Source organism: Cydia pomonella, chromosome 4 (assembly GCF_033807575.1).
Source record: "Cydia pomonella isolate Wapato2018A chromosome 4, ilCydPomo1, whole genome shotgun sequence".
Lineage (NCBI taxonomy): Eukaryota > Metazoa > Arthropoda > Insecta > Lepidoptera > Tortricidae > Cydia > Cydia pomonella.
In genome coordinates this window covers 17905149-17928784 of record NC_084706.1, presented here as the reverse complement: position 1 = coordinate 17928784, position 23636 = coordinate 17905149, and the positions used below count along the sequence as shown (strand labels likewise).

Below are 23636 nucleotides of genomic sequence, written 5' to 3'. Positions count from 1 at the left end.
CTGTCACTAGTGGACGATGACGTCAATGTCAAAACAAATCCGTCAGTTTTCTTAAATAACCTTAATATTATATCTAATTTTCTATTATTAGAGAATTCTTTGTATATTTATAGCAAACAATAAAATGGCCATACTTCACAGAGCCCTGTTTACGTGGTTTATATTTTTAGTGTTCTTGATACTACTGTGTCTGAGATTAGAGTCTAGAACACACTGGAATTGGTTCATAGTATTCATACCAATGTGGGTCTATGATAGCATTCTTCTTATATACGTTTTGTTTCATATGATATCGCACTGCCGGAATGGTATTGAAAGATTTAGAGGTACAATCAATAAACATGTGTGGTACATAGCAGCAATTGGACTGAAAATGGCAGCTCAAATCATAATTTGCATCAAACTGGAATATACAAAGGGAAGTCTTCCAATTTATGTTGTCATGACTCCTATTTGGATGTTGTTGCCTGTATTGAGTGTAGAAGTTTTCATGCATTTAATAAAACATTCTAGTGGAAGTAGTAGATACTAACATTACCTACTATCTATTTTCTAAGTAAACTTGAATATTTACCAAATAACTTTAAAATTCGTTTCAAAGACAAACATTATGACTCAGAAGTGAATAAACTCAATATGCTACCTTCGAGAAAGTCAAGAACATGTGACTATGTATTGTAGATAATTTTAAACTTGGCACTCATTCAGTGTCACCATAGAATGTTTACACATGTCAAATATATACTCAAGCGCCAAGAGAGTTGATGATATAACAGACCTGAGAAGTGTTTTATAAGGAATTTCAAAATGGCTATAACTGATTCCCCTGTGATAAAGAGTTCTATAGTGAAAGAGGTCCCAGCAGGAGGCACCGCTGTGTTGACATGTAATAGCAATGATTACAACCACAACTTTATGTTTTGGCTGTTTGGCAAAGACAAGGTGATTGGCCCTGACAATCATTATGATGAAAGAAAGTATAAGTATGAAGTGCTATCAGGAAAGCTTCATATTGATGTAAGTAGACTGGAATATTTTATTATTCCTCATATTGATTTGAATAATAAAATAACTGTGACTTAGTTATTTTATTTTGTTTTATAAAATGACATGATTATTGGCCTTTTTATTTTATTAGAATTAACATTTAACTTAATTTGTGCAAATTAAATACACTCTCTTACACAGATCAACCTAGCCCCAAACTAAACAAAGCTTGTACTGTGGGTACTAGGCGACGATACACATACTTATATACATAGAAAACAACAAATATCTGTGTTCATCACACAAATAAACGCCCTTACCGGGGTTCACCAGGGACCATGAACTTCATAGACAGGGTCACTATCCAGTCATCAATCAAATTATAAGAACTTTATTTTTTTATTAATGTGCTTTGTTTAAATCCTTACAGAATGTTACTCCAGCCGAGTCTGGTTATTACAAATGCATCTCAAAAAAGCTTGACGGCTCAGGGATTGCAGTTGGGCAGGTTGAGATGATTGTCTCTGGTTCCACATTCTCCACCATTGAGGCTGTGAAGCTGGTTGCTATTGTTGTGTCCATCATTGTGCTGATCAGCTGTGCTTTGTTGTACTGGAGACTGAGGAAGAACTGGAACAAATATGATGGCCATGCTATTGTACCAGGTAACTGTTATTGCAATATATTTTCTTTTTTAAACTTTTTGTTTCTTGTAAGTTAAACTAACCTGTATGTTATATTTTGCACTAGTGACCTGCCCCGGCTTAGCAAGGCTAGTAAAGCGTAATATTATGTCAATTGTAATATTTGATTTTTCCGACATCATTAGCAATCATTGTTATATTTCAAACAACCAATTTACACAAAACCTTAACAAATTATACACTCACTCTTGAGGAAGGACTCTGGTGAATGAAAATCTGGAGTAGTTTTTGAGTTTAATTAGCAATGTTTTATAAGGTGTAATGATTCTAAATTTAACTGACTTTTCTACAAGGTACTGTTACACAAAATTATAAATATGGTTTTATAGAACATAAAATTTTATTTACAGTTGACGACATGGAAGAAGATGATGCAGATGAGGTGTATAACCCAACCACAGTGAGTTCTAAAAGCCAACCGGTAGCCGGGCCCAGCCGAGGGCCAAGTAGGAACCCATCATCGGAGCATCTCCTCTACGGCATAGACAATCAGGGCTTGGATACAGACTTCAACTCTGTGTTCGAAAATATTCAAATAAAATCACCACATGCCAGTTTAATATAATTTATGCCATCCACTTGAAATACAATTTTGTATAAGACAATCACAATGTAACAGGCCGATTGACATACTCCATGCAGTTTACTAATATAGATAGTTGAAATCATTTCTGTTCCATGTTGATTGGTAATTTGTTATTATGAATACTTTACTACTGTAAATTGTGATAAGTAGGTAAGAAAAAATAAATTAGGTATATCAGCAACTTATAATAGTCTAATTTTATTTAATTATGTCCGACTTTAGATTTGTGGCTGCACTTTTTTTCATATCATGGTATGAATATTGAATTATGTATTAAAAATCAAAATCTAGAAGAATGCAGAGTGCCAACAAATTAACGATACCTAGCTATTAATAGGTAGGTATCTCTTAGTAACCAAATTGCTAAGTTATATTGTATAATGTTCTGAGCCACTTTGAACATTTTATTTCATGAGGGATTTATTTATATTATCCTTCTAAATGTAAGGCCTGAGTGGACGCTGAAGTTGAGCGTGCAACGAGGCAAGGCGTGCTTGTTAAACAAATGCAAACGTATAGAAGCGGCCTTAGTGCACACTGCTCACATCACTTGTGAGCCCGACGCCACGCTGCACGCCCCACCTAACGCTCCGCTTCGAGCGTTCACTCAGGCCTTATACTAAGGCGCAAGGTTCTATACTGTATAGTACTTATCAAGTTTGATGAAATTTAAATATTTTCAAATTAAACCCATTTCATTTTCGTATAGATTTCATACAAAGAAAAATCAACTCTATTTCCTGCACTATGGGTTCAAATTTCACTGACTGATGATGCAATTTTCGATTTTTTTCTTGTATAGATGGGCCCTTCATCATTGATCACTTCTGTATGACGAGTCGTTAGTTGCCGACAGCGAGTGTTGCGTCGAGTCCAGAGTTTCATCCTCGTCGTCGTCGCCGTCGGCCTCCATCTCGAACACCCTCACCTTCCTGCGGCTCCTGGACAGCACCACGGCCACGCGGCGCCCGCCCGACACGGCGATTCTAAAACCATCCATTTTATCCAGCACGGTGTAAATGCCCTGGTCTAACAGAGACGTGATGTTTCTTCGAGATATTTTTTCACTAAATATACAGGACTTCGCTTTAACATTGAATTCATTCGCATTATCCAACGCTATTTTTAGAGGCAACTGCACAAATATCGTACTTTCACTGCTGCACGGGTGCCGTATCAACACAGACAAATACTCTGCTGAATAAAACTGCAAGTCCAATACTGCTACATTTTCCTCTTCAAACTGTTCCTTGTTTGGGTCCCGTATCAAACCGGAAGTAATGTAATATCTAATAGCTGAAGCGTTGCAAGATTTCTCCTTGATAGCCACTGACATGAAACAAATTCCATCACTTTCGTTTGCGTTGTTCGTAAACGCCATCATGAATCTCTGCTGAGCCGGATCAAACATTTGAGATACCCGTAGATTATTCTGAATATATGAACTTGTTTTATCTTCATAACATCTCAGATTGTACAGAACTGAAAAGTGTTTTCCGGTGTCTTTATCAGTGACGTCGAACACTTTATTTATGGCTTTTTTCAAAAACGCTTGTTGTTGAACTAAGGAAAACTTTCGAAATTCGGACATAGAGAAAATGGTCTCGTTATCTTTCATCAAGCACGCATTTTCTGCAAGAAACTTATGCCATGGATTATCATCGTTGTCAGTTAATATAGTTAGGTCTTGGTCCTGAAGGTATTGCCCGAGCCTTTCCAAATTGAACTTCACTGGCTTTTCGGACACCGTTTCACTCCCTTCCACTTGAACATTGTCGAAGTTGTACAAAAACTCTGCAAGCTGCGTGAGTTCTTGCTGAGTTATTTTAACGATTTCGCTGGGCGTTTGTTCATCTAGCAACCTCGCGATGACGACGAAGAGCCACCGGAAGAAAGCCTTGTAGTGGCGCATGGAGATATCGATCACTTGCTGCAACTCCAGGCTCTTGTTCAGGAAGGCGCAGCACGCGCGGATGGCTTCGGTCACGGTGGCTTCCTCGAGGCCGAGTATCTGTAAGTAACACACAAGTCCATAAACGTCTGACTCTTGACTCAAACTCGAAAGCATATTTTGCGCATATACATCTACATAATATAGGCTGCAAGGGCTGAGACATATCTGATTTCATTGAATAACAATTTTTGGGTACCTATATGTTCTAGATTGGTGTGGCCTGGAAAAGGGTTCAGGTGAGTGAAATACCAGGTAGGGTATCTACGAAAATATACAGGTCAGGATTTCCTCTGACAACCTCAACTACCAGCTAGAAGTTTTCTAAAATTTGGAATTAGGTTGAGGAAAAGGAAAAAAAGAGCACAGGATGTATTAATTAAGAGGCTACTGGCCCACCAAAGTTCTTGAAAGTAGTTTTTTTTTATATCTTTAGGTTTGTTACCTTATATCGATCTGGTATCCTTGCCAAGCCCCTAAGCTCAGCCAGGTAGTATGTTAGGCTTTGTCCAACAATGTTCAATTGCTTGAGAACCAGTTTCTGAATTGTAGAATAACTCAGTTCAACGGAGCTTCCTAACTTTTTTAACCCTTTTGCCGTTAATTCTTTCAGAAGAAATAGCTCCAGCTGATCAGAGGGAACACCTAAAATTCCATAATAACATTTTACTTATAAGTATTATATTTGTGAGATGCAGACTCACTGCAATGTCGCATAGCACAATCATACAAAATGATAACACAGAGAACTTCCGCTGCTCGCGCGCTTTTCTCAACTCAACTACATAAGCTGCATATAGGTAGTTGAATTAGTGAAATACACCAAATACCTATCTAACCTAACAAGAAATGTTGGAGTTCTGATGTAAAATTAATGTTGAAGTTGGTTAAAAGTCTAACCATTCTGGGCCCCTACCGGGAAAATCGAAGTTCGTCAATTGCGGGCATTTTTCTCTCTCACTCTAATTACGTCTTAATAAGAGTAAAAGAGAAAGATCCCCGCAATTTGCGAATTTCGGTTTTCGCGGTAGGCCCCCTGAACACACTGCTCGCATATCTGTTCCTGACTGTAAATGCAGTATTAATAATAATACCTTTTTTGGTTTCAAATAACTCAGTAAATCATGTCTTAAAAAAGGCTAGGCGCCAATTCTCTTCCTAAGAAAAATCATTTTTATGACATGATTTTCTGAATTATTTGAACTTAACAGATTAAACATTAAGGGTACTAAATCCTGGCGTAAAAAAAAAAATCTACCTTAGCGTTTTTTCTTAAATATGAAATCGGTAACTTGACTGCAAAATTGTAATAGCAAACACAATATAAAATGAGTAAAACTTGGAAAGCACAAATAAAATGACTCATATTATATTTTGAATATGAAGGTACAAAAATTTGGCTTTTATAGAATTTATCCATAACCACGGGAACATAGCGTAATAAAGTACACTCGCCATTCTGACTTCAGGATGGCGGGTGTACTGTTTTTTGATGATAACTTTACGTACCGTGAGGTACAGTTTTTTTTAATGGAGGTACTAAATTTGGTACAAAAATATGGTATGCTTTTCAATTATTTTTATTTAGGTACACCCGCCATTCTGACTTTCACTAACTAATAGAACCATGTTATGTTCTGTTTAAGTGCTCTCAACACACACAGACTCAGTTGCGAGTGAGAAACAATTCCCAAATATTACTTTATAAACTACAACTTATAATAAATACTGTGCAGGATTGATGAATGATGCTGTCTCGTGAGACTTGCAACATATCGGCACAGAATATTAAGATTGAGAACACAGTGCACTTAGTCACAGAAGTATTTTTTTACCTAACATAAGTAGCTCTAGTAGATCAGCAGACACTCCACCTTCCGGGACAGATGCAGCATAGTATGCCATTTTAGTATCCATTTCCAATAAAATATGCTCCCAAGCTTCGGTAATAGATATCATTGTCTGATCAAGATGAGACATCAACTGAGTCAGTTGGCTGTGTTTATTTGCCACAACAAAGATCTGCTCTGCATAGGCCGACAACACACTTGTGTTAATAAGTGATACATACAGGTTGTTCGTAGCTCTGTCTAAGTAAAATACTTGCATCATACTAAAATCTTCTGAAAGATTTATGTCTAGTACTTTGAACTCTCCAAATTCGTCTTTGGCAATTTGGGTGAGATGGATAGTTCCATATGGGTATCGGCCAAATACACTCATGTAGATGTGTCCTGTGCCATAGCCAACCAGCAGCATGTTGAGTTGGGTCTGCTCCTGCATCTCTTTGATGTCCTTAACATTATCCTCAGAAGCCTGATTTTTATAGCCACTGCTAAGAGATGGTGTTTTTTGGAGAAATATTGATGCATCATCCTGAAAGATTGAAGGTTTTCATTTTTATTCATGCAATAAAATATAAGTTTTTTTGCCTATTTTATTCACCAAACACCATGGTCCTACCTGAAGATTAAAAAGAAAAGAAAAAAGATATTCAATAGGGAATATTACCCAAAACTCTGCATAGAAAGTGCCACAAGCAATAAATAATGGCCTACCACAAAATACAAAAATCGAAATTTGCATATTCGAATGATAGAGATGCAGATAATGAAAGTTTGATTTTCACATTTCATGGTAGGCTTTCTGTAAATAAACTGCCTTGGTGCATCAATGTCATAGTGCAAACTTCTCAAAAACTGTAAGGCATATGTATAAGTTACTCTATGGTTTACAATATGTGCTAGTGCTGCACTCTGGCAGCAGAACATTGTATTGATACCACCTATTAGTTGGTATGTTGTATAAATTTGTATGATTTACTTCAATTATGAAACAAAATTAATACTTACATAAATATTATACTCAGTTGCACTTTCTAGAGTAGTAGCTCTGACTGCCCAAGTGATGCAAGTAATTCCATAATGCTTTGAGTCTTCAAACTCTTCCGAAGGCTCCTGCTCCAAATCATACTTGTCAAGGATTTCCTTGTCTTCTATGTCCACTATGTGAACGCTGCCTGAACTGTAGCCAACTGCTAATGCCTGAATATAGTACACTATATACGATTTATCATTGTATGGGTTAAGACAATTATGCAAAACTGCTTACATAGAGTTTATTCCAAAAATAGGAATACCATGGAGTTCCCAGAATTACAAAATCATTCTACAGAAAAAAAAATTACTCCTTACCTTTCCATCAGGTCTCCAAGCCAGAGCCTGTACAGTAACATTTTCTTTAGGTGGAGATAATGTCCACACTTTCTGCCAACTTATAAGTCTATGTACTTGAACTTCTCCTAACAAAACATGTTAAAGTTATGTTAATATTTCATTGAGTCTAGGCAGAATCAGATTTTCATAAAAGCTAACATAGAAACACTTTATAACGTTTTCACGGTAAAAAATGTACAAGGATAGTTTACCCCAACTTACCTTTGAAGTTACTTAATGCTAACAAATCAAGCCTGTTGCTCCAAACCATAAGATCAACTTGGTTGGCCACATGTCTTTCTTCCAATTGACGCATTCCACAGTGATACATGGTGGCAATGAAACAAATCTACTTTTGAATAAATGTGGATTGACTAGTAAGAAATAGTCAGAATCATTTGAAATGAAAATACCTGAACTCGGCTTAACCGGCTCAATCAGCTCTTAAACTTAAAATACTAATTGACAGTGACAGTTTTTGACAAGACGACGTTCAGAAACGATAGGCTTTTGCACATGGCGCATAGAACGATACTTCGATGTTTTTTTTTAACGTAACTACATAGTTTGGTCGACATAGTCAAAGAGCATATAATCACTACGTTTTAAGAGACGGGACTTCCATACTAGCGAGTGAAATCAGTTTGTTTCTCAAATCATTACCAAAATATACGACAAAGATCTGTCAAAGAACCATAGTACCAACATAAGCGATTAAAATAGTGTAGTACGCTACATGCTTGCGTTTCTTATCGATATCGATAAAATGGGGATGGTTGAAACATAGACTCCTGTCTACAATTTTTGTACTCGAAATCAGGTTAGGATCGAGTCCATATTTAAGTTGTATGTTATATAGTGGATAGTTCTATGAGTGGACTAATACGTGGTCGGGCTTAATGTGGACCCGATTTTTTTTTACAGCACCTTGTTGGAAAGGGACTTTTTCTTCCCCATTAGGCAGGATCAAATTAGCACTTTGCAAATTCACAGGAAATTTCTCATATTTTCAATCAATCAATCAATCAAATCATTTATTTGTTAGAATACAGTTAAGTGGATGTTATCAAATAGATTTCAAAGAACAGTGTATTCAGCCAGCTAACGGGCATACAAATCTTATATTCATAAATAAAATTAATCTAATGTAGGTATACTACATTATACTAAATTTAATAACTATGCGGAATATGGTCGAAATATTCATTTAAAGAGTAAAAAGCATTTTGTACTAAAAACTCCAATAAATGTTTCCTAAATACAAGCATTTCAGATTCTCTTATTGTATTGGGAAATTTATTATACAATTTGGGTGCCATACCATAAACACTTTTGCACGCAGGGCTGTTTTTAATTGCTAATATGAGATTTTGTGTCGCTGCCGTACACTATTATAAACAGGAAATTGATTATTTTACTTATTTAATTATTTACACTGATATACAAATAAAACTACAGTTATCGATAGTTTTTGTACATCCCTAGTTCACAACTAAAACCGGCCATGAGCATGTCGGGCCACGCTCAGTGTAGGGTTCCATAGTTACTCTTCCGTCACAATAAGCTAAATTGGAGCTTAAAGTATAGTAAATTGTTAACCAAGGGATGAAACGGTACCTTTCACCCGAGTTAAACAAATAGGCAAATTTGCATAATCAGTACCTAATTAAAGTAAGTCTTTTTACTATGAAGGGAAAACTTTTTGCGATAACTCAAAAATAGCTAAACTGATCATGTCCGCTATAGTTTTCATTCAATGTCTTTCTTAAGCTCTACTTCCACGATTTTTTTCATATTTTTTGGACCTATGGTTCAAAAGTTAGAGGGGGGGGGACACATTTTTTTTTCCTTTCGGAGCGATTATCTCCGAATATATTCACTTTATCAAAAAATGTTTCTTGAAAACCCCTATTAGTTTTGAAAGACCTTTCCAACGATACCCCACACTCAAGGGTTGAAGCGAAAAAGAAATTTCACCCCCACTTTACGTGTAGGGGAGGTACCCTAAAAAAAATTAAATTTTTAGATTTTATTGTACGACTTTGTCGGCTTTATTGATTTATATATCCATGCCAAATTTCAGCTTTCTAGCACTAACGACCATGGAGCAAAGCCTCGGACAGACAGACAGACAGACAGACAGACAGACGGACATGGCGAAACTATAAGGGTTCCGTTTTATGCCATTTGGCTACGGAACCCTAAAAAGAATATAAAATATCAAATTTTCGATGTGTTTAAAAATATTTAAAGCAATACTTACCGGTCTTCATCCAAGGGAAATTTCACCATAAAATCCCTTTTTATTCTGATTTTCTCGAGTGGCCACATATTTCACACTTAGTAAACGGTTTTCTCGGTGGCATTGCAACAAACTCGCTCTTTACTCTGATCACAGTTCACTATTTTCGAGAAATTGCACGAAATACCCGAAAAAAACTTTGAAGCCTTCATATCATAACAAACAAAACAATTAGGCTGACAGTTGGCTTGATGTAAAATTGACAGAATAAATAGCACTGACGTTTTCTTTTTCTTCGTTGGCAATGATTTGCGAAACAATCTCCATACAAAACTTTTTTTGTTCTTAGATGCGTCAGCCTGGACATAGTGACCAGTGACCGCCTTTTTAGGGTTCCGTAGCCAAATGGCATAAAACGGAACCCTTATAGTTTCGCCATGTCCGTCTGTCTGTCTGTCTGTCTGTCTGTCTGTCCGAGGCTTTGCTCCGTGGTCGTTAGTGCTAGAAAGCTGAAATTTGGCCTGGATATATAAATCAATAAAGCCGACAAAGTCGTACAATAAAATCTAAAAATTTAATTTTTTTTAGGGTACCTCCCCTACACGTAAAGTGGGGGTGAATTTTTTTTTCGCTTCAACCCTAGAGTGTGGGGTATCGTTGGAAAGGTCTTTCAAATCTAATAGGGGTTTTCAAGAAACATTTTTTGATAAAGTGAATATATTCGGAGATAATCGCTCCGAAAGAAAAAAAAAATGTGTCCCCCCCCCTCTAACTTTTGAACCATAGGTCCAAAAAATATGAAAAAAATCGTGAAAGTAGAGCTTAAGAAAGACAATAAATGAAAACTATAGCGGACATGATCAGTTTAGCTGTTTTTGAGTTATCGCTAAAAGTTTTCCCTTCATAGTAAAAAGACTTACTTTAATTTAACTATTTGTTTAACTCGGGTGAAAGGTACCGTTTCATCCCTTGGTTAACAATTTACTATACTTTAAGCTCCAGTTTAGCTTATTGTGACGGAAGAGTAACTACGGAACCCTACACTGAGCGTGGCCCGACATGCTCTTGGCCGGTTATTTAAGTTTTTTATGACATGCTCTTTGGGCGACGTCTCCATCGAAGCCGAAAAGAAAGGAAAGTTACAGAAATAAGGATATTTCGATGTTTGTGGTAGACCCTCTGACTGTCAACCAGAAATCGAAATTTGGTGACCTTGCTAGCTTTTAGACTTTGGTAGGGACTCAATCAATACAATATGGTTGCCCCCTGGCCCACAACCTCGATAACTACAGTGGTCGAAAGCCTCGTTGCCGATCTTGTAGCAGGAACTTTATATATGGAACTTATACTGAAACACACCTAGTCACCCAACTTGTCAGTAGAAAAAGACGCGAAATTAAAATTTTCAATGGGAGATCAACCCTTTGTGCCTAGCGGAATCCTTGTGAGTATTGTATTCTTTGAGCGGAATCCTTCCACTCAATCGAACAGGCCTCGGACCGTTATAAGGTCGCGGCCAAAAGGTGACCCTAGCCAGAAGTTTGGTTTCCAGCCATGTATCCAGCAATTGTGCATGTTCTTTGTATTAACCCACGCCTTATCTTTCTCCAGTTATACATATAAAAAAATAGAAAAAGACGGCAAAATTAAGAAATATAGTTGTGAATGTTGTCTTCCCATTTTTAATTTGATTTCGCGCTTTTTCTACTTACAAAGTGGGTTTACCAGAGTGTAGTTACACTAATCACTCGGGCTAGGTTAAAAATATACAGACATCATTGATAGAATATTTTTATTTATATAATTATTTACAAATTAACCGATTTACAGATAATAAATATTAGCGTACCTGGTGAACCAGTGAAATAAAGAATTGTAATAGGAAGTATGAGTATGTAAAGAAAAAATATAATTTATATAAAACAATAGTAAAACTTTTGTACAAAATTACCTAGTTTAAAGCTTATGTTTCCCTAGGAACTCTCTCAGTAGCTTATTGACGACTTCTGGTTTTTCTTGCATAATGAAGTGTCCGCAGTCGGACACCAGCCTCGTTTCGATGTGTGCGTATTCTGTCATCATGCGGTCTAGGATGGAATGCGAGAGGTATTTGTCGTTGGCGGCGTTGGCGACAAGCATTGGGACGGGGCGCTCGCAGCGAGCTTTGTTGGGTAAGCTGTATACGAAGTTCGCGCGGTAGTAGTTGATTGGTGGGGTCACGGCCGCTGTAGGTAAAACAAATTATAGGATTTATTTATTTATTTACAACAGACGGACTTAATGCCACTACGCATTATCTACCCGTCAACCATAGGGCAACACAGAAAAGCTTCCAGGTGGATGCGTATTAAAGTCCCGGACAAAAAATAGCGTAATTGGCACCTTTTTCACTTGTCATGTCACAACGAAAATTCACCGTAAATTGCTGAGGATCTACCGCGAACACCGAAGTTCGCAAATTGCGTGCATCTTTTTCTGTCACTCTAATTTCGCCTTAATTGGAGTTAAAAACAAAGATGCCCGTGATTTGCGACTTCCGGTGTTCGGGGTAGGCCCTCTGGTCCAACAAGTAAACAATGACACTAGGTAACGTCGTTAATACTTATCGACCTAGAAATATTCAGGAACCATAGATTTATAACTAACCTAGATGCCTAGTCTGTACATCCCTAGTGAAGCCATTTCGAGTACGACATTATGTCGCCCTCGTGTCATCGTATCCGAACGGCCCTCGCAGTACTCAAGGTCGAGTTGGTTTGTGTACACCTCCCGGTTATAAATTAAAAAATACAAGAAAGATGGTTGTTTGTGCGGTGAATTGGTGTCACAACACATCAGTGAATAAAAACAAACCGCCTGATATAACATTTCATGCGTAAGTATCCAGTTTAATGTGATATTTTTACGTAATTGTAAATACAAAAATCCAAATTTTCGTCAGCCGCCATTACTTATAAATGTTGCCAGGTGATATGAATCTTTTTTCCTCCAAATGAGGCATGACGATTACATTGATAAAATTAATATGCTTACTTTAAGTTCCTTGTATGACTATAGAAAATATTCTTTTTTAGTTTTTCATTCTTTTATTTCAAATTATGTTTTGTCTTTTATAAAATTACAGTTTAAATTCATATTTTTATTTTGTGTGATATTCTTTTTAGATTTCCGACTGATCCGCTTCTGTCTGCGAGATGGACGGAAAAAATTAGATTAAATAGGAACGATGCAATATGGAAACCGACTAAACATAGTCGAATATGCTCTCGCCATTTTGATGAGCAAGTAAAGTAAATTTTATTTGTGGAACACAGGTGTTACAGTTAAGGTCTGTAAAAACGAAACGCAACTGTCACTGTCGCACTTATATGGAAACTGATAGAGAGACACAAAGCGTTTCGTTGTTCGAAGCAATAGCGATTGCCACCTTGGCTAGGCCTGCAGGTACAATTACTAGTACTGACGATAAATGGTTATTTGTTTTACAAGTGGAAAAGTTGTTGTTTAACCGCTCGTGCTAATATTGCTACTCGAGCTAAATAAAGATCCAAAATGTCGAAAAATGGAATCTTGAGCGTTGCGAGGGTTTCAAGTTACGAGAGTTAAACAAATTTTGCCCCAAGTGAAACACAAAACTTTTCACCACACTAACCCGAAGAAAATATTAGTCAAATAAAATCAAACCAAATCAAATCCAAATGATCGTCATTAAATATTTATCATTTAAAATCATTATTCCAAAGTCAATTCTACCAGCTATTATCTGTGCACATTTGTAAAATAAAAAAATAAACGTTTTTTTATTTAAACATTATTTCACAAAGTACAGAAATGCAAAGTCCTTAAAAGAAACCTTGAAAGCTTTTGCTACAAATTTAATATCTACATACACACTCCCAAATGATTGATAGCCAAGTATAAGGATGTGGTTAAAATCCATCTACTTTAAGGGGAATAAATGAACTCTGGCAACCCGTTTTTGTATATATGTGTGTGTCGCTGAGCGTAAGACACGAGCGTCGCACGCACACATCGATCGAGTTTCGGCTTCACTTTTGGCAGATTAGCCTTATGAGGACTAACTGTCTATGTGTGATAGGTCAGTGTCAGGAACAATTTCCTGAACATTTAATCGTTAGGTGACCACAATTAGATTCACACGTTGCAACGGGACCCAAGCTAAGAGTAATCATTTTCCGTTTCATGAAATATCATTGAAATGTGAGAAAATTGTTCAAGTGCAATAATATCAAACGTTAAACATTTTTGGCAATTAAGAGATAAAGTATTTTTTACATGTCAAATATTGTTAAAGATGTTCTGGTATTTAGTGAAACGGAAATCAAATCTAGCTCACCTAGCTCGGGCCCGAAGTGGGGCCGGTGCAAAGTGTGGATCTAATTTGCCCTTTACTCCTCACGCTGGAAACAGTGGAAACAGGTCTTAGCATACTTACTAGGTTTTCCGAACCAGTATTTGTAGCACTCGACGTCAAGGCTGCCGGGCTGCGCGGGGATGCACGCGTCGAACACGCGCAGGTCGTCCATCGTGATCAGCTTCTCGGGGAGAGATGGCACCCGGTACAACATTACGTACCTGAAACAGATTGGTGGACAATACAGAATCTGCTACACCCATTTCGAAAGACTTATATAATTCTACATTTACCATTAGGGCCACCCAACACTAGCGACTCCCGAGCGTCAGCGTCTGGTCAACTCTGACTGCAACACTCAGTTTGCAACACTGTAATAGTTTACGCAGCGAAACTGCAAACTCATGCTTTAGTGGTTTTTCTAAATTGTCGAAATCGGCGCTTTTTATACTTTATCGTGGACGGCCACATAGTCACAAATGTCACAATAGTTTTAAAAACAACTACCTAATTGTAGAAAATTCAATTTGTTAACTAGCAGTTTTGTTGGGTTAATTGGAAGTCAGGACGCAAATTGAGGGAAAGGAGGGGAAACAACGACGGTTTACACTTTTTTTCGTCCCTAACTAGTTAAGCAACATGCATGCCAAGTTTAATGCTTTCTGTCGAATGGTGTCATATCCGGTAACAAATAGGATCAATTAGTTAGGTACCAAAATGCCACCAATCTTTACCAATACATTTTTATCTGCATCGGATTTTGCAACAGCACGTGCGCTCAGGTTTCGCGGGGCATGGATCACGCGTGGGCAAGTGTGACGAGCGCGCCGGGTGCACGTCTATATTAGACGAGCAACATTTCCTCACCAAGATATTTTCCTCTGCACCGGGTTGTGTCTTTTTTAGTAGAAAGACCCAGGAGGTAAGAGTCTTACATAGAGTCCAGCGCAACCGGGTGCACGTCTAGATATGTTTCCCTAGGAACTCTCTCAGTAGCTTATTAACGACGTTTTTCTTGCATAATTAAGTGTCCGCAGTCGGACACCAGCCTCGTTTCGATATGTGCGTATTCTATCATCATGCGGTCTAGGATGGAATGCGAGAGGTATTTGTCGAAAGCAACATTTCCTTATCAAGACATTTTCCTCTGCACCGGGTTGTGTTTTTCTCAATAGAAGACCCGGGAGGTGAGATTCCTACATGGAGTCCAACGCATCCGGGTGCACGTCTACACATTAGATAAACAACATTTCCTTACCAAGACATTTTCCTCTGCACCGGGTTGTGTCTTTCTCAGTAGAAAGACCCGAGGGATGTGAGTCCTACATAATACTTAGAGTCCAGCGCGTCCGGGTGCACGTCAAGACATTAGATAAGCGACATTTCCTTACCAAGACATTTTCCTCTGCACTGGGTTGTGCACCAGCTCGTGCAGCCAGGCCTCGCGGGACGTGCTAGAGAGCATGACGAGCGCGTCCAGCGCGTCCGGGTGCACGTCTCGGAACCGACACGCGATCAGGCCGCCCCAGTCGTGGGACACTAGGATGCACTTCTCTCGCCCTGAAATTAAGCGTTATACGCAATTTAAGGGGTTATTATTGCTGAGAGGGACAGAGAAAGGTATATATTCCCCTTTAAAGGCCCTTTGCAGAAAAATAGCAAAAGATGTCTTTTGCTGCTGTTATACTATACCTTTAGAGCAACGAGCAGGACAAACATCGTATAAACACCTTCCTGCTTATGCTCGTGACGCTACCCGAGGCTGCCTACTAAATTTAGAATTCAAAACCCATATTTTGTCGCTCTTATTTTTTTCTAGCTATTTTTACTACTTAGTATTTATATAACAGAGAGCTGTATCGTGGACGCTGTAGATGGTCATGTCGAAACTATAATATAAGAATTTCTAGTTTTCTAAGGAACCCCTAAAATTTATTCAGTGCGTCCGACTGAATATACCTCCCGGATTGGAATGGGAAACAAATACGTTACGCGATGGCTACATCCATAGCGTGATGTACTCACCTAACTGGCGCACAAGGTCACGAACATCTTCCACCAGGAGATCAATGTGGTATGCAGATACTTCATCTGGCCTTTCCGAGTCTCCGTACCCTCTCATGTCCACAGCAATACACCTGAAATGCATCGTTGAATTTACATGAATTGGTTGATACGTTGTCATAATAATTATTGTAAAATCAAACTGTAATAAAGTACTCTGGTATATGTACAATAAATTAGATCAACTTCTGTTGAATAAAATGTTGAATAGTCGGTAATTTCTATTGAAATATTTTTTATATAATTGAGTAGTTAAAAAAAACATATATATATATATATATATATATATATCTAATTCCATATTTATACAATCGTGTCAGTGGGGAAGCGAACAGCAATACATTTTTCGCTATGCTTGGTACTCCACTCACCACCTCAAGTGAATAAATAAGAGTAGGCAAAGTAAGTAGTGTTAGACCAAGATAACCCTGCAGCTATTTTCTAACACAGAGCGTGGAAGTGTTATCATAAAAATCAAGTGTCTATGAAATTATGATGTTTAATATAACATTTCCTCTTAGCCTTCGGAGAGACGTCAGCTCTCCTAGCATGTTCTACCGTCTGTACAATGGGAAATGCTCCAAAGAACTTTTTTATTTGGTGTCAGTCTCGTTTTTATCAAAGGAGCAAATCTCATCCTCACGTCTTAGATAGGGTAAAGGCACCAGTAGTCAGCCTTTTTACGCAATTTTTATGTCCAAGATCGTCTCATTTGCCTACTAATTGACCAATAAGATTTATTAATGTTTTTTCTCTTCAATCATTTAATAAAGTGTACCTAATTTTTATAAGGAATAATACATAATTTAATTTAGTTTTTGGAAATATTTATTATATATTATATAATGAAAGGGCCTTTTTGCTAGTAATTAGCCCCTGTGTAAATAGTTGTGTACCAATAGACGGCCTTTAAGTACCCAGTGTCCAGCCATCCCATTTTAACGGCCGTGATCTCAGTGCCCAGTGGTCAGCCACAGGTTGACTATTGGGTACTTGATGTATTTCAATCAAATAAAGTCATAATAATATAAATATTTAAAGGTGCTTGATTTAACGACTTACATTGCATTTGAAAATTAAAAATAAACCTAGCCTCCCTCGGCTGATTTCTGGGTTTACGACCTTTTTAAAATTACTGCCTCTAACCCAGTAGGCGGCCAGAGGTGGCTGACTATAGGATTTTGTACAAAAAAGTAGTTTCCAATAAGCAGCCCCCTTAAAAATGTTACTTTAATATGAATTTATATTTATTATTTACGTTTTCCATATAGATTAAATATTAATTATGTGAAGCAGTGCACATTCTTTTAACAAAATATCACAATTCAGCTGCTAACGTCTGATCAAAATATCATGTGACATGTAACGCTCCAAAAAAAAATTGGCGCATATCACATATCCCTTCCTGTCAGGAGACAGCACTTCTTTGAAGTAGTGTTGTGGTTCATGCTAGACGGTTCTTTTAAAAATTTAGTTATTTTTCAAAGCATAGTTTATCAAACTATAATATCACCTTCTTTTGGTATGAACATCTGAAAAACAAGAAAGGCTGACCACTGGTGCATGGCTGAAAACTGGTGCTAATACATGGCACACCAAGAATAAGCGCGCATCTCACTCGTTTCTTCCTAGAACGTGCAGAATGTAGAATGAGTTGCCTCCTGAGGTTATTTCCTTTGCGCTACGACATGGGATTTTTCAAGAAGCAGGTATTTATGATTCTCAAGGGTCGACAATGGTTAAGTGGCTCCTGTGATATTGCTAATGTCCATGGGCGACGATGACCGCTTCCCCGCTTCCCGGTTCCGCTCGTCTGCTAGTTTGCTGTCCATCACTTTAAAAAAAAATTCTACGCTCTGTGCTAAAAAATCGCTGAAAAGATACCTTGGTCTAACTCTAGGACAGTAGAGTAAAGTGTTACCAATAGTCTTTGTTGAACTCGACGATTTGATGCCTCCAAGAAAACCAGAATTCAGGGAACCCATGCAGAAATATCATGAGGGGTTTAGACGGATCGCCGCTTTCCAAATAATGCAACTTGACATTCTGTAAAATATAACACACTTCAGGTAAAACACTCCTCTCGGCTCACACATGATAGAAGTCTGTTCGGAAAGAGAAGAGTCGTGAAATGTATTGGGCCCCATACACTCCATGACTCTTCTTTTTCCGCACAGACTTTAAATAGGTAACAATCAATAACATAGGTAACTACACGGTTTTTTTTAAGGAAACTGAATGGCACAGTTATTTTTAGGGTTCCGTAGCCAAATGGCAAGAAACGAAACCCTTATGGATTCGTCATATCTGTCTGTCTGTCCGTCCGTATGACGCAGCCACTTTTTTCCCAAACTATAAGAACTATACTGGTGAAACTTGTTAAGTAGATGTATTCTGTGACCCGCATTAAGATTTTCACACAAAAATAGAAAAAAAAACAATAAATTTTGGGGGTTCCCCATACTTAGAACTGAAACTCAAAAAAATTTTTTTCATCAAACCCATACGTGTGAGTGTGGGGTTTTGAGGTTTCAAATATATTTTTTTCTAATCTGAATAGTTTGCGCGAGAGACACTTCCAAAGTGGTAAAATGTGTCCCCCCTCACCTGTAACTTCTAAAATAAGTACCTAAGAGAATTATAAAACTAAAAAAAATATGATGTACATTACCATGCAAACTTCCACCGAAAATTGGTTTGAACGAGATATAGTAAGTAGTTTTTTTTTAATACATGGTCATAAATGGTACGGAACCCTCCATGGGCGAGTCCGACTCGCACTTGGCCGCTGTTTTTTTGTGGCACACACTTATTGCTGATTTATAAAGTACTTCTCGAGACCTTCCTAACTTGATGGGTTTTTGTTTTTCCATCGAGGAGTTCTGTTTGCTATCTTGTGAATTCATCATCGGATCAGCTCCATGTCAGCATATTATTTTATTGTGTTGACATCGGAATTGTGGAAGTACTCCTAATTTCAACTGAATCAGAAATAAATCTATTTATTGACAATAACAATATACATAATGGATATATACAGATGAATACTATAACTAGCTTATATCTAAAATAGGCCCTTGAGGCATTGTACCAAGGATGCTGGCGGCATTTCCTCGTTGTATCGCAATACTGATACGTTATGCGAGGAAGCCGCCAGCTCTTCGGTCACCAGTTACGTCAACCAGAATCAGATACCAGGAAGTGGTTCATATTTAAGTTACCTGCAAGATTTGAAGCAGAAATACCTATACACGGTGTAACACACATATTTCTGAGGCCAAAAGAAGGGAAAAATGTTACTGTAGACTTTATGTAAATTTCGCCAAAAAAAATAAAATTTAATGCGTTTAAAATGTTTTTTCGTAAAACCTAGTTTTTTCATAGTGTTACTAGTTGTCCCTTTTTGACATCTATCAATAAGGTTATTTAGACTACGCGGCGCCCCATAATGGCATAATCGCCATCAAAAAAGCGCTTTGCGAATAATACGAAGTTTTTTTTTTATTGGTATTAACTCTGAAACTAGGCAAATTCCAGATATATTTATCCTATGTGCGAATAGGCAATTCGCAATTAGTGTCGATTTAAAACACTCCATTCGGTCGTGTTTTAATTTATCCCCACTCGCTGCGAATTTCCTATTTTTCGCACTTACACATATCGTAAAATCGTAATGTACTATTACTTTGAAACCCCCAACGAAGCCGTGTAACCAGTCCGAACTGAATGGAACAGAACTGGGCGCAGTATACCTACTGAGGTGTGCGTAACTTACGTAATTCTCAGTGAGCCCATCGTACCACTGACCTACAACTGAGCTCGTTCTTTCTGTGCCAAGTTCAAGAGACCACGAAATAGTTATTTCTTGCCATTTTCTTGTAGCGTATTACAGGTTGTAATCGTAAGTGCATGGTGTGGTGTACATACGAGTATTCCGTAATTGTAAATAAGTATAACAGTTATAAATTAATTATTATTAACAGTTATAATTATTATTAAATTATTATGGGACGACATTCTCTGTAAAAATATACATACGAGTTTGTTGGACGGCGCTCTTGGGGCAGATGCGGCACGATTGAAGGCTGTTGCGGAGCCCGAGTCAGGGGCTTGGCTACACGCGTTGCCATCGCCCCACTTAGGAACGTTGCTAGACAATGACACTGTGAGGGTGAGCGTTGCCTTACGGCTTGGAAGTAAAGTATGTGAGCCCCACAGATGTCCTTGTGGAGCAATGGTCGAATTTAATGGGCACCACGGTCTCAGTTGTGTGCGGTGTGTGGGACGAATACCTAGGCACCAAGCTATTAATGAGCTGATTCGACGCGCCTTGGTCTCGGCAAACATACCCTGTATTTTGGAACCCCCTGGTTTAAGCCGTACAGATGGCAAAAGGCCGGACGGTCTAACACTGGTCCCGTGGGCAAAAGGTCGGAGCCTGCTGTGGGATGCCACATGTTTGTGTACTTTTGCTCCCACTCATGTCAGCCACACAAGTAAGAAGGCAGGTGCAGCGGCTGAGGCTGCTGCTAAGTTTAAACATGGGAAATACGCCAACCTCGGACCAGTGTATGACTTTATTCCAGTCGCTGTCGAGACGGCTGGGCCATGGTGCGCCGAGGCCAAGAAGCTGGTTAGAGATATTGGACGCCGGTTGAGAGACAGAGGCTGCGACCCCCGGGCTGGATCTTATCTGGTCCAACAAATATCCTTAGCCATTCAGCGTGGCAACGCAGCTGGCATATTTGGAACGTTTGGGCCAGGTAGGGAACAGTTCGGGGCTTAAAAGTTAATTTTTGACGGGGCTAATAGTTTGTGGGGTATTTTTATTTTATTTCTGTATTCATTTTATTTTAATCTACTGTTTCTGTACAATATTATGTTGTAATTATTTATAATTCATGTATTAAATGTTTTTTCTTATTTGTTATAAAAAAACTGACTTCAAAAGTACGTTAAATAATAAGTAAAATTAGATCAATAACTTTTTTAAATAAAACAATTAATAAAAACTAAAACTATAAAAACCATACATTTAGTCCGACGTTCGTCGAGTCGTTTATTTGTCTACAGTAGTAAGAGATAGAAATATGATAATTGTTTACATGATTAATCTGTTATAACACTTATACCACGTCAGTGGCAAACAACCACAGGGCCCGCCTGATGGTAAGCAGTCACCGTAGCCTATGGACGCCTGAAAATCCAGTGGTGTTACATGCGCGTTGCCAACTCTACAAAACACAACAGTAGATTATGTCTCAAGCGAAGCGGAGGGTTCTACAATTGAATTCTAAAATAAAATCCTGAGCGCAGTGAGGAATTCAAGTGTTAACGCCCAAGATGGAAATAATTTTGCTACTATGTGACACACTGCTTTTCACATCACCTAGTATGAGGAAAATATTGTTCCAAAATATTATTGAAGCAAAAAAAGTTGTACGCAAAAAGGAAATAAAATCGTGTCCTAGAACAGAAAATTGTCACTTGTATCCCTCCTAGCAGGAAGGCAGAAGAAAAAGCCCTTTTCCGAATGAGTTACAGCGGCAGCGTTTCCTAGAACAAGTTCCAGACAAAGAACGACTGTAATAAAAATGTAAATACGTCCTTATAAAAAATGTTTTTTATTTATAAGATTTTTTTTTTATAAAAAAAAAATATTACGTTAGTTATCTTATTACAGACTTATCATGTAAAGAAAAAATCATATTTACATCTCTTACTGTATACAATTAAACCACTTATCGAATGTTATCGGAGTAAATGTATGGGGCCGTTTAAATTTAAACTAAATATTTTGGATATTTCAAGTTTTATTTAAACAAAATTATTGATGTTGGATAACGTACTTTCGATGGCAGTTTTTTTTTTATAAGTATGTGTTATATTTATGGAATAATAGCATGTAAACACTTACCCCCTTATTCATAAACGTGTATTAAAGTTACGATGCCGCTAATAATCGTTTGTCCCTTTCCATCATACCAATACGTCGGAAAGGGACAAACGACTATTAGCGGCATCGTAACTTTAGTACCCGTTTATGAATAAGGGGGTTAACGATTACACCCTGTATAATATAGATACTACGACGCAACTGAGTTAAGGATGAGTTAACGTAGCATAAATATAGGGTACCTCCGTAAAATCCTTACACTTGCACCTTGGAATTTCAGACAACAATTATTAATATCCAGTATAACGAGTTGTCCACAAAAAAGTAGCAGAATGTATAATTATTAATGTCCATCACATGGAGTTTATAGAATAAAAACAATTTACTGTTTGACATCTGTCAAATTAAGAATTCTAGAAGTTATTTTACAACGGTATCCTAACGGTATTAATTATGAATTAAGTATGTATAAAGCCCGACCAGAAATATATGCTCATTGTCAAGAGGGCGCTGTTATTTTCATGTATAGGGTGACAGTTCAGTTTAGTATGAAAAATGTAGTTCCGATGAAATTCCGTAATATGGCGCGTGATCATATATTACCGGTCAGGCTTTACCTATACAGCGTGTATTTTTGATACGAACACATAATCAAAGGGCAGTTAGTTTAGGCTGTAATTAACACATTTTCACAGGTTTTATAAAAAATGAACGACTTTTATTTTTTCATAGAAAATAATTCAGCAAGCAATGTATCACTACTTTGTTATAACTCAAAACGTCTCATCAATGACACGACGTCACAAATGTCACAAGTGATCATGATGTACGAAATACATTGCCGCTCGAAAAAAAATTAAGAAATATTTATGTTCTGGTAGTGAAGACTAAACTAAACAAATCTTTCAGAATTGTTTTTTAGCGCTTAAACCTGCGTCTAGTTTATGTTTGTGGTTATATCAGTAATACGCTCTGTATAGTTCGTGTCATCCACGATGACGCCCAGTAATTTATCCAATTTATCCTTTAATATCATATCGTCATTGTGTTCATGACAGTACAAGTCAAGGCACGCGTCGTTGTGAATGACAGGAATAATTCGTAATACTTAAATAAAATAAAATTAAATGTCCTTATAAGGTCGTTATCTCAAGTTGGTCGTAGAAAGTTAATTTTGGATAATTATAGATAATCCTCAATTGAGCCGAACATTTAAAAAATATATATTATCCAGATCCACAGTCAGTAAGGTGTTGCGGTCTTTCGGAAACTGTAAAAAAAAAAACAACGGGTTGCACTCCGGGAGTACCGGCAGACATAGAAGTGAAAACTTGAAAATTAACGTTGTGCATTTTTGATATATTGGAGAAATTGAGTAGCAGTTTTATAAAAAGAGATAATTCTCTATTATACCTACGTAAATAAATTTGAGTGTGGAAGATATTTTGAAATGCGAATTTTAGTGTTACGTAATACAGCCTACACAATCAGTAAATGTTAATGAATCGTTCACCATCATATTAAGTAAAACAATCACGCTTCTTTTTTGTTATTTAACTTTTTGGAAAGGAAAAATTTGAGTATCTACAATCATGGACACCCAACAACACAAAGAT

The 23636-nt window shown here is 37.5% G+C and overlaps 3 protein-coding genes across 3 annotated transcripts in view; 1 reads left to right on the top strand and 2 right to left on the bottom strand.

Annotated features, from left to right (window-relative positions):
- Window positions 1–554: 554 nt before the first annotated feature.
- LOC133517210 (uncharacterized) lies at window positions 555–2465 on the top strand. Its single transcript, XM_061850417.1, has 3 exons — window positions 555–1017; window positions 1418–1652; window positions 2042–2465. The coding sequence occupies exons 1-3, from the start codon at window positions 808–810 to the stop codon at window positions 2254–2256; spliced, it is 660 nt and encodes a 219-aa protein (XP_061706401.1). The 5' UTR covers window positions 555–807; the 3' UTR covers window positions 2257–2465.
- On the bottom strand, window positions 2243–7874 carry LOC133517207 (anaphase-promoting complex subunit 4-like). Its single transcript, XM_061850413.1, has 7 exons — window positions 7857–7874; window positions 7666–7792; window positions 7423–7529; window positions 7081–7272; window positions 6064–6604; window positions 4674–4873; window positions 2243–4288 (listed from the first exon to the last, which is right to left on the bottom strand). The coding sequence occupies exons 2-7, from the start codon at window positions 7772–7774 to the stop codon at window positions 3092–3094; spliced, it is 2346 nt and encodes a 781-aa protein (XP_061706397.1). The 5' UTR covers window positions 7775–7792; window positions 7857–7874; the 3' UTR covers window positions 2243–3091.
- Window positions 7875–11460: 3586 nt separating this feature from the next.
- LOC133517209 (epoxide hydrolase 3-like) overlaps window positions 11461–23636 on the bottom strand; it is a 30497-nt gene continuing 18321 nt past the window's right edge. Inside the window, exons 2-6 of the mRNA XM_061850415.1 lie at window positions 18046–18170; window positions 16086–16198; window positions 15452–15620; window positions 14142–14281; window positions 11461–11910 (exon numbers count right to left, since the gene is read on the bottom strand). Coding sequence (XP_061706399.1) covers window positions 11642–11910; window positions 14142–14281; window positions 15452–15620; window positions 16086–16198; window positions 18046–18170 — 816 coding nt within the window. The 3' untranslated portion in view covers window positions 11461–11641. The remainder of the gene's footprint in view (window positions 11911–14141; window positions 14282–15451; window positions 15621–16085; window positions 16199–18045; window positions 18171–23636) is intronic.

Excerpts from the sequence above, each read along its gene's own strand:
- LOC133517210 (XM_061850417.1), top strand. The coding sequence starts at position 808 with ATGGCTATAACTGATTCCCCTGTGATAAAGAGTTCTATAGTGAAAGAG. Across the intron at positions 1,018-1,417 it reads CAGGAAAGCTTCATATTGAT|AATGTTACTCCAGCCGAGTC; the intron begins GTAAGTAGACTG and ends AAATCCTTACAG. Across the intron at positions 1,653-2,041 it reads TGGCCATGCTATTGTACCAG|TTGACGACATGGAAGAAGAT; the intron begins GTAACTGTTATT and ends TTTTATTTACAG.
- LOC133517207 (XM_061850413.1), bottom strand. The coding sequence starts at position 7,774 with ATGTATCACTGTGGAATGCGTCAATTGGAAGAAAGACATGTGGCCAAC. Across the intron at positions 4,874-6,063 it reads ACTAGAGCTACTTATGTTAG|GTGTTCCCTCTGATCAGCTG; the intron begins GTAAAAAAATAC and ends ATGGAATTTTAG. Across the intron at positions 4,289-4,673 it reads GGATACCAGATCGATATAAG|ATACTCGGCCTCGAGGAAGC; the intron begins GTAACAAACCTA and ends TGTTACTTACAG.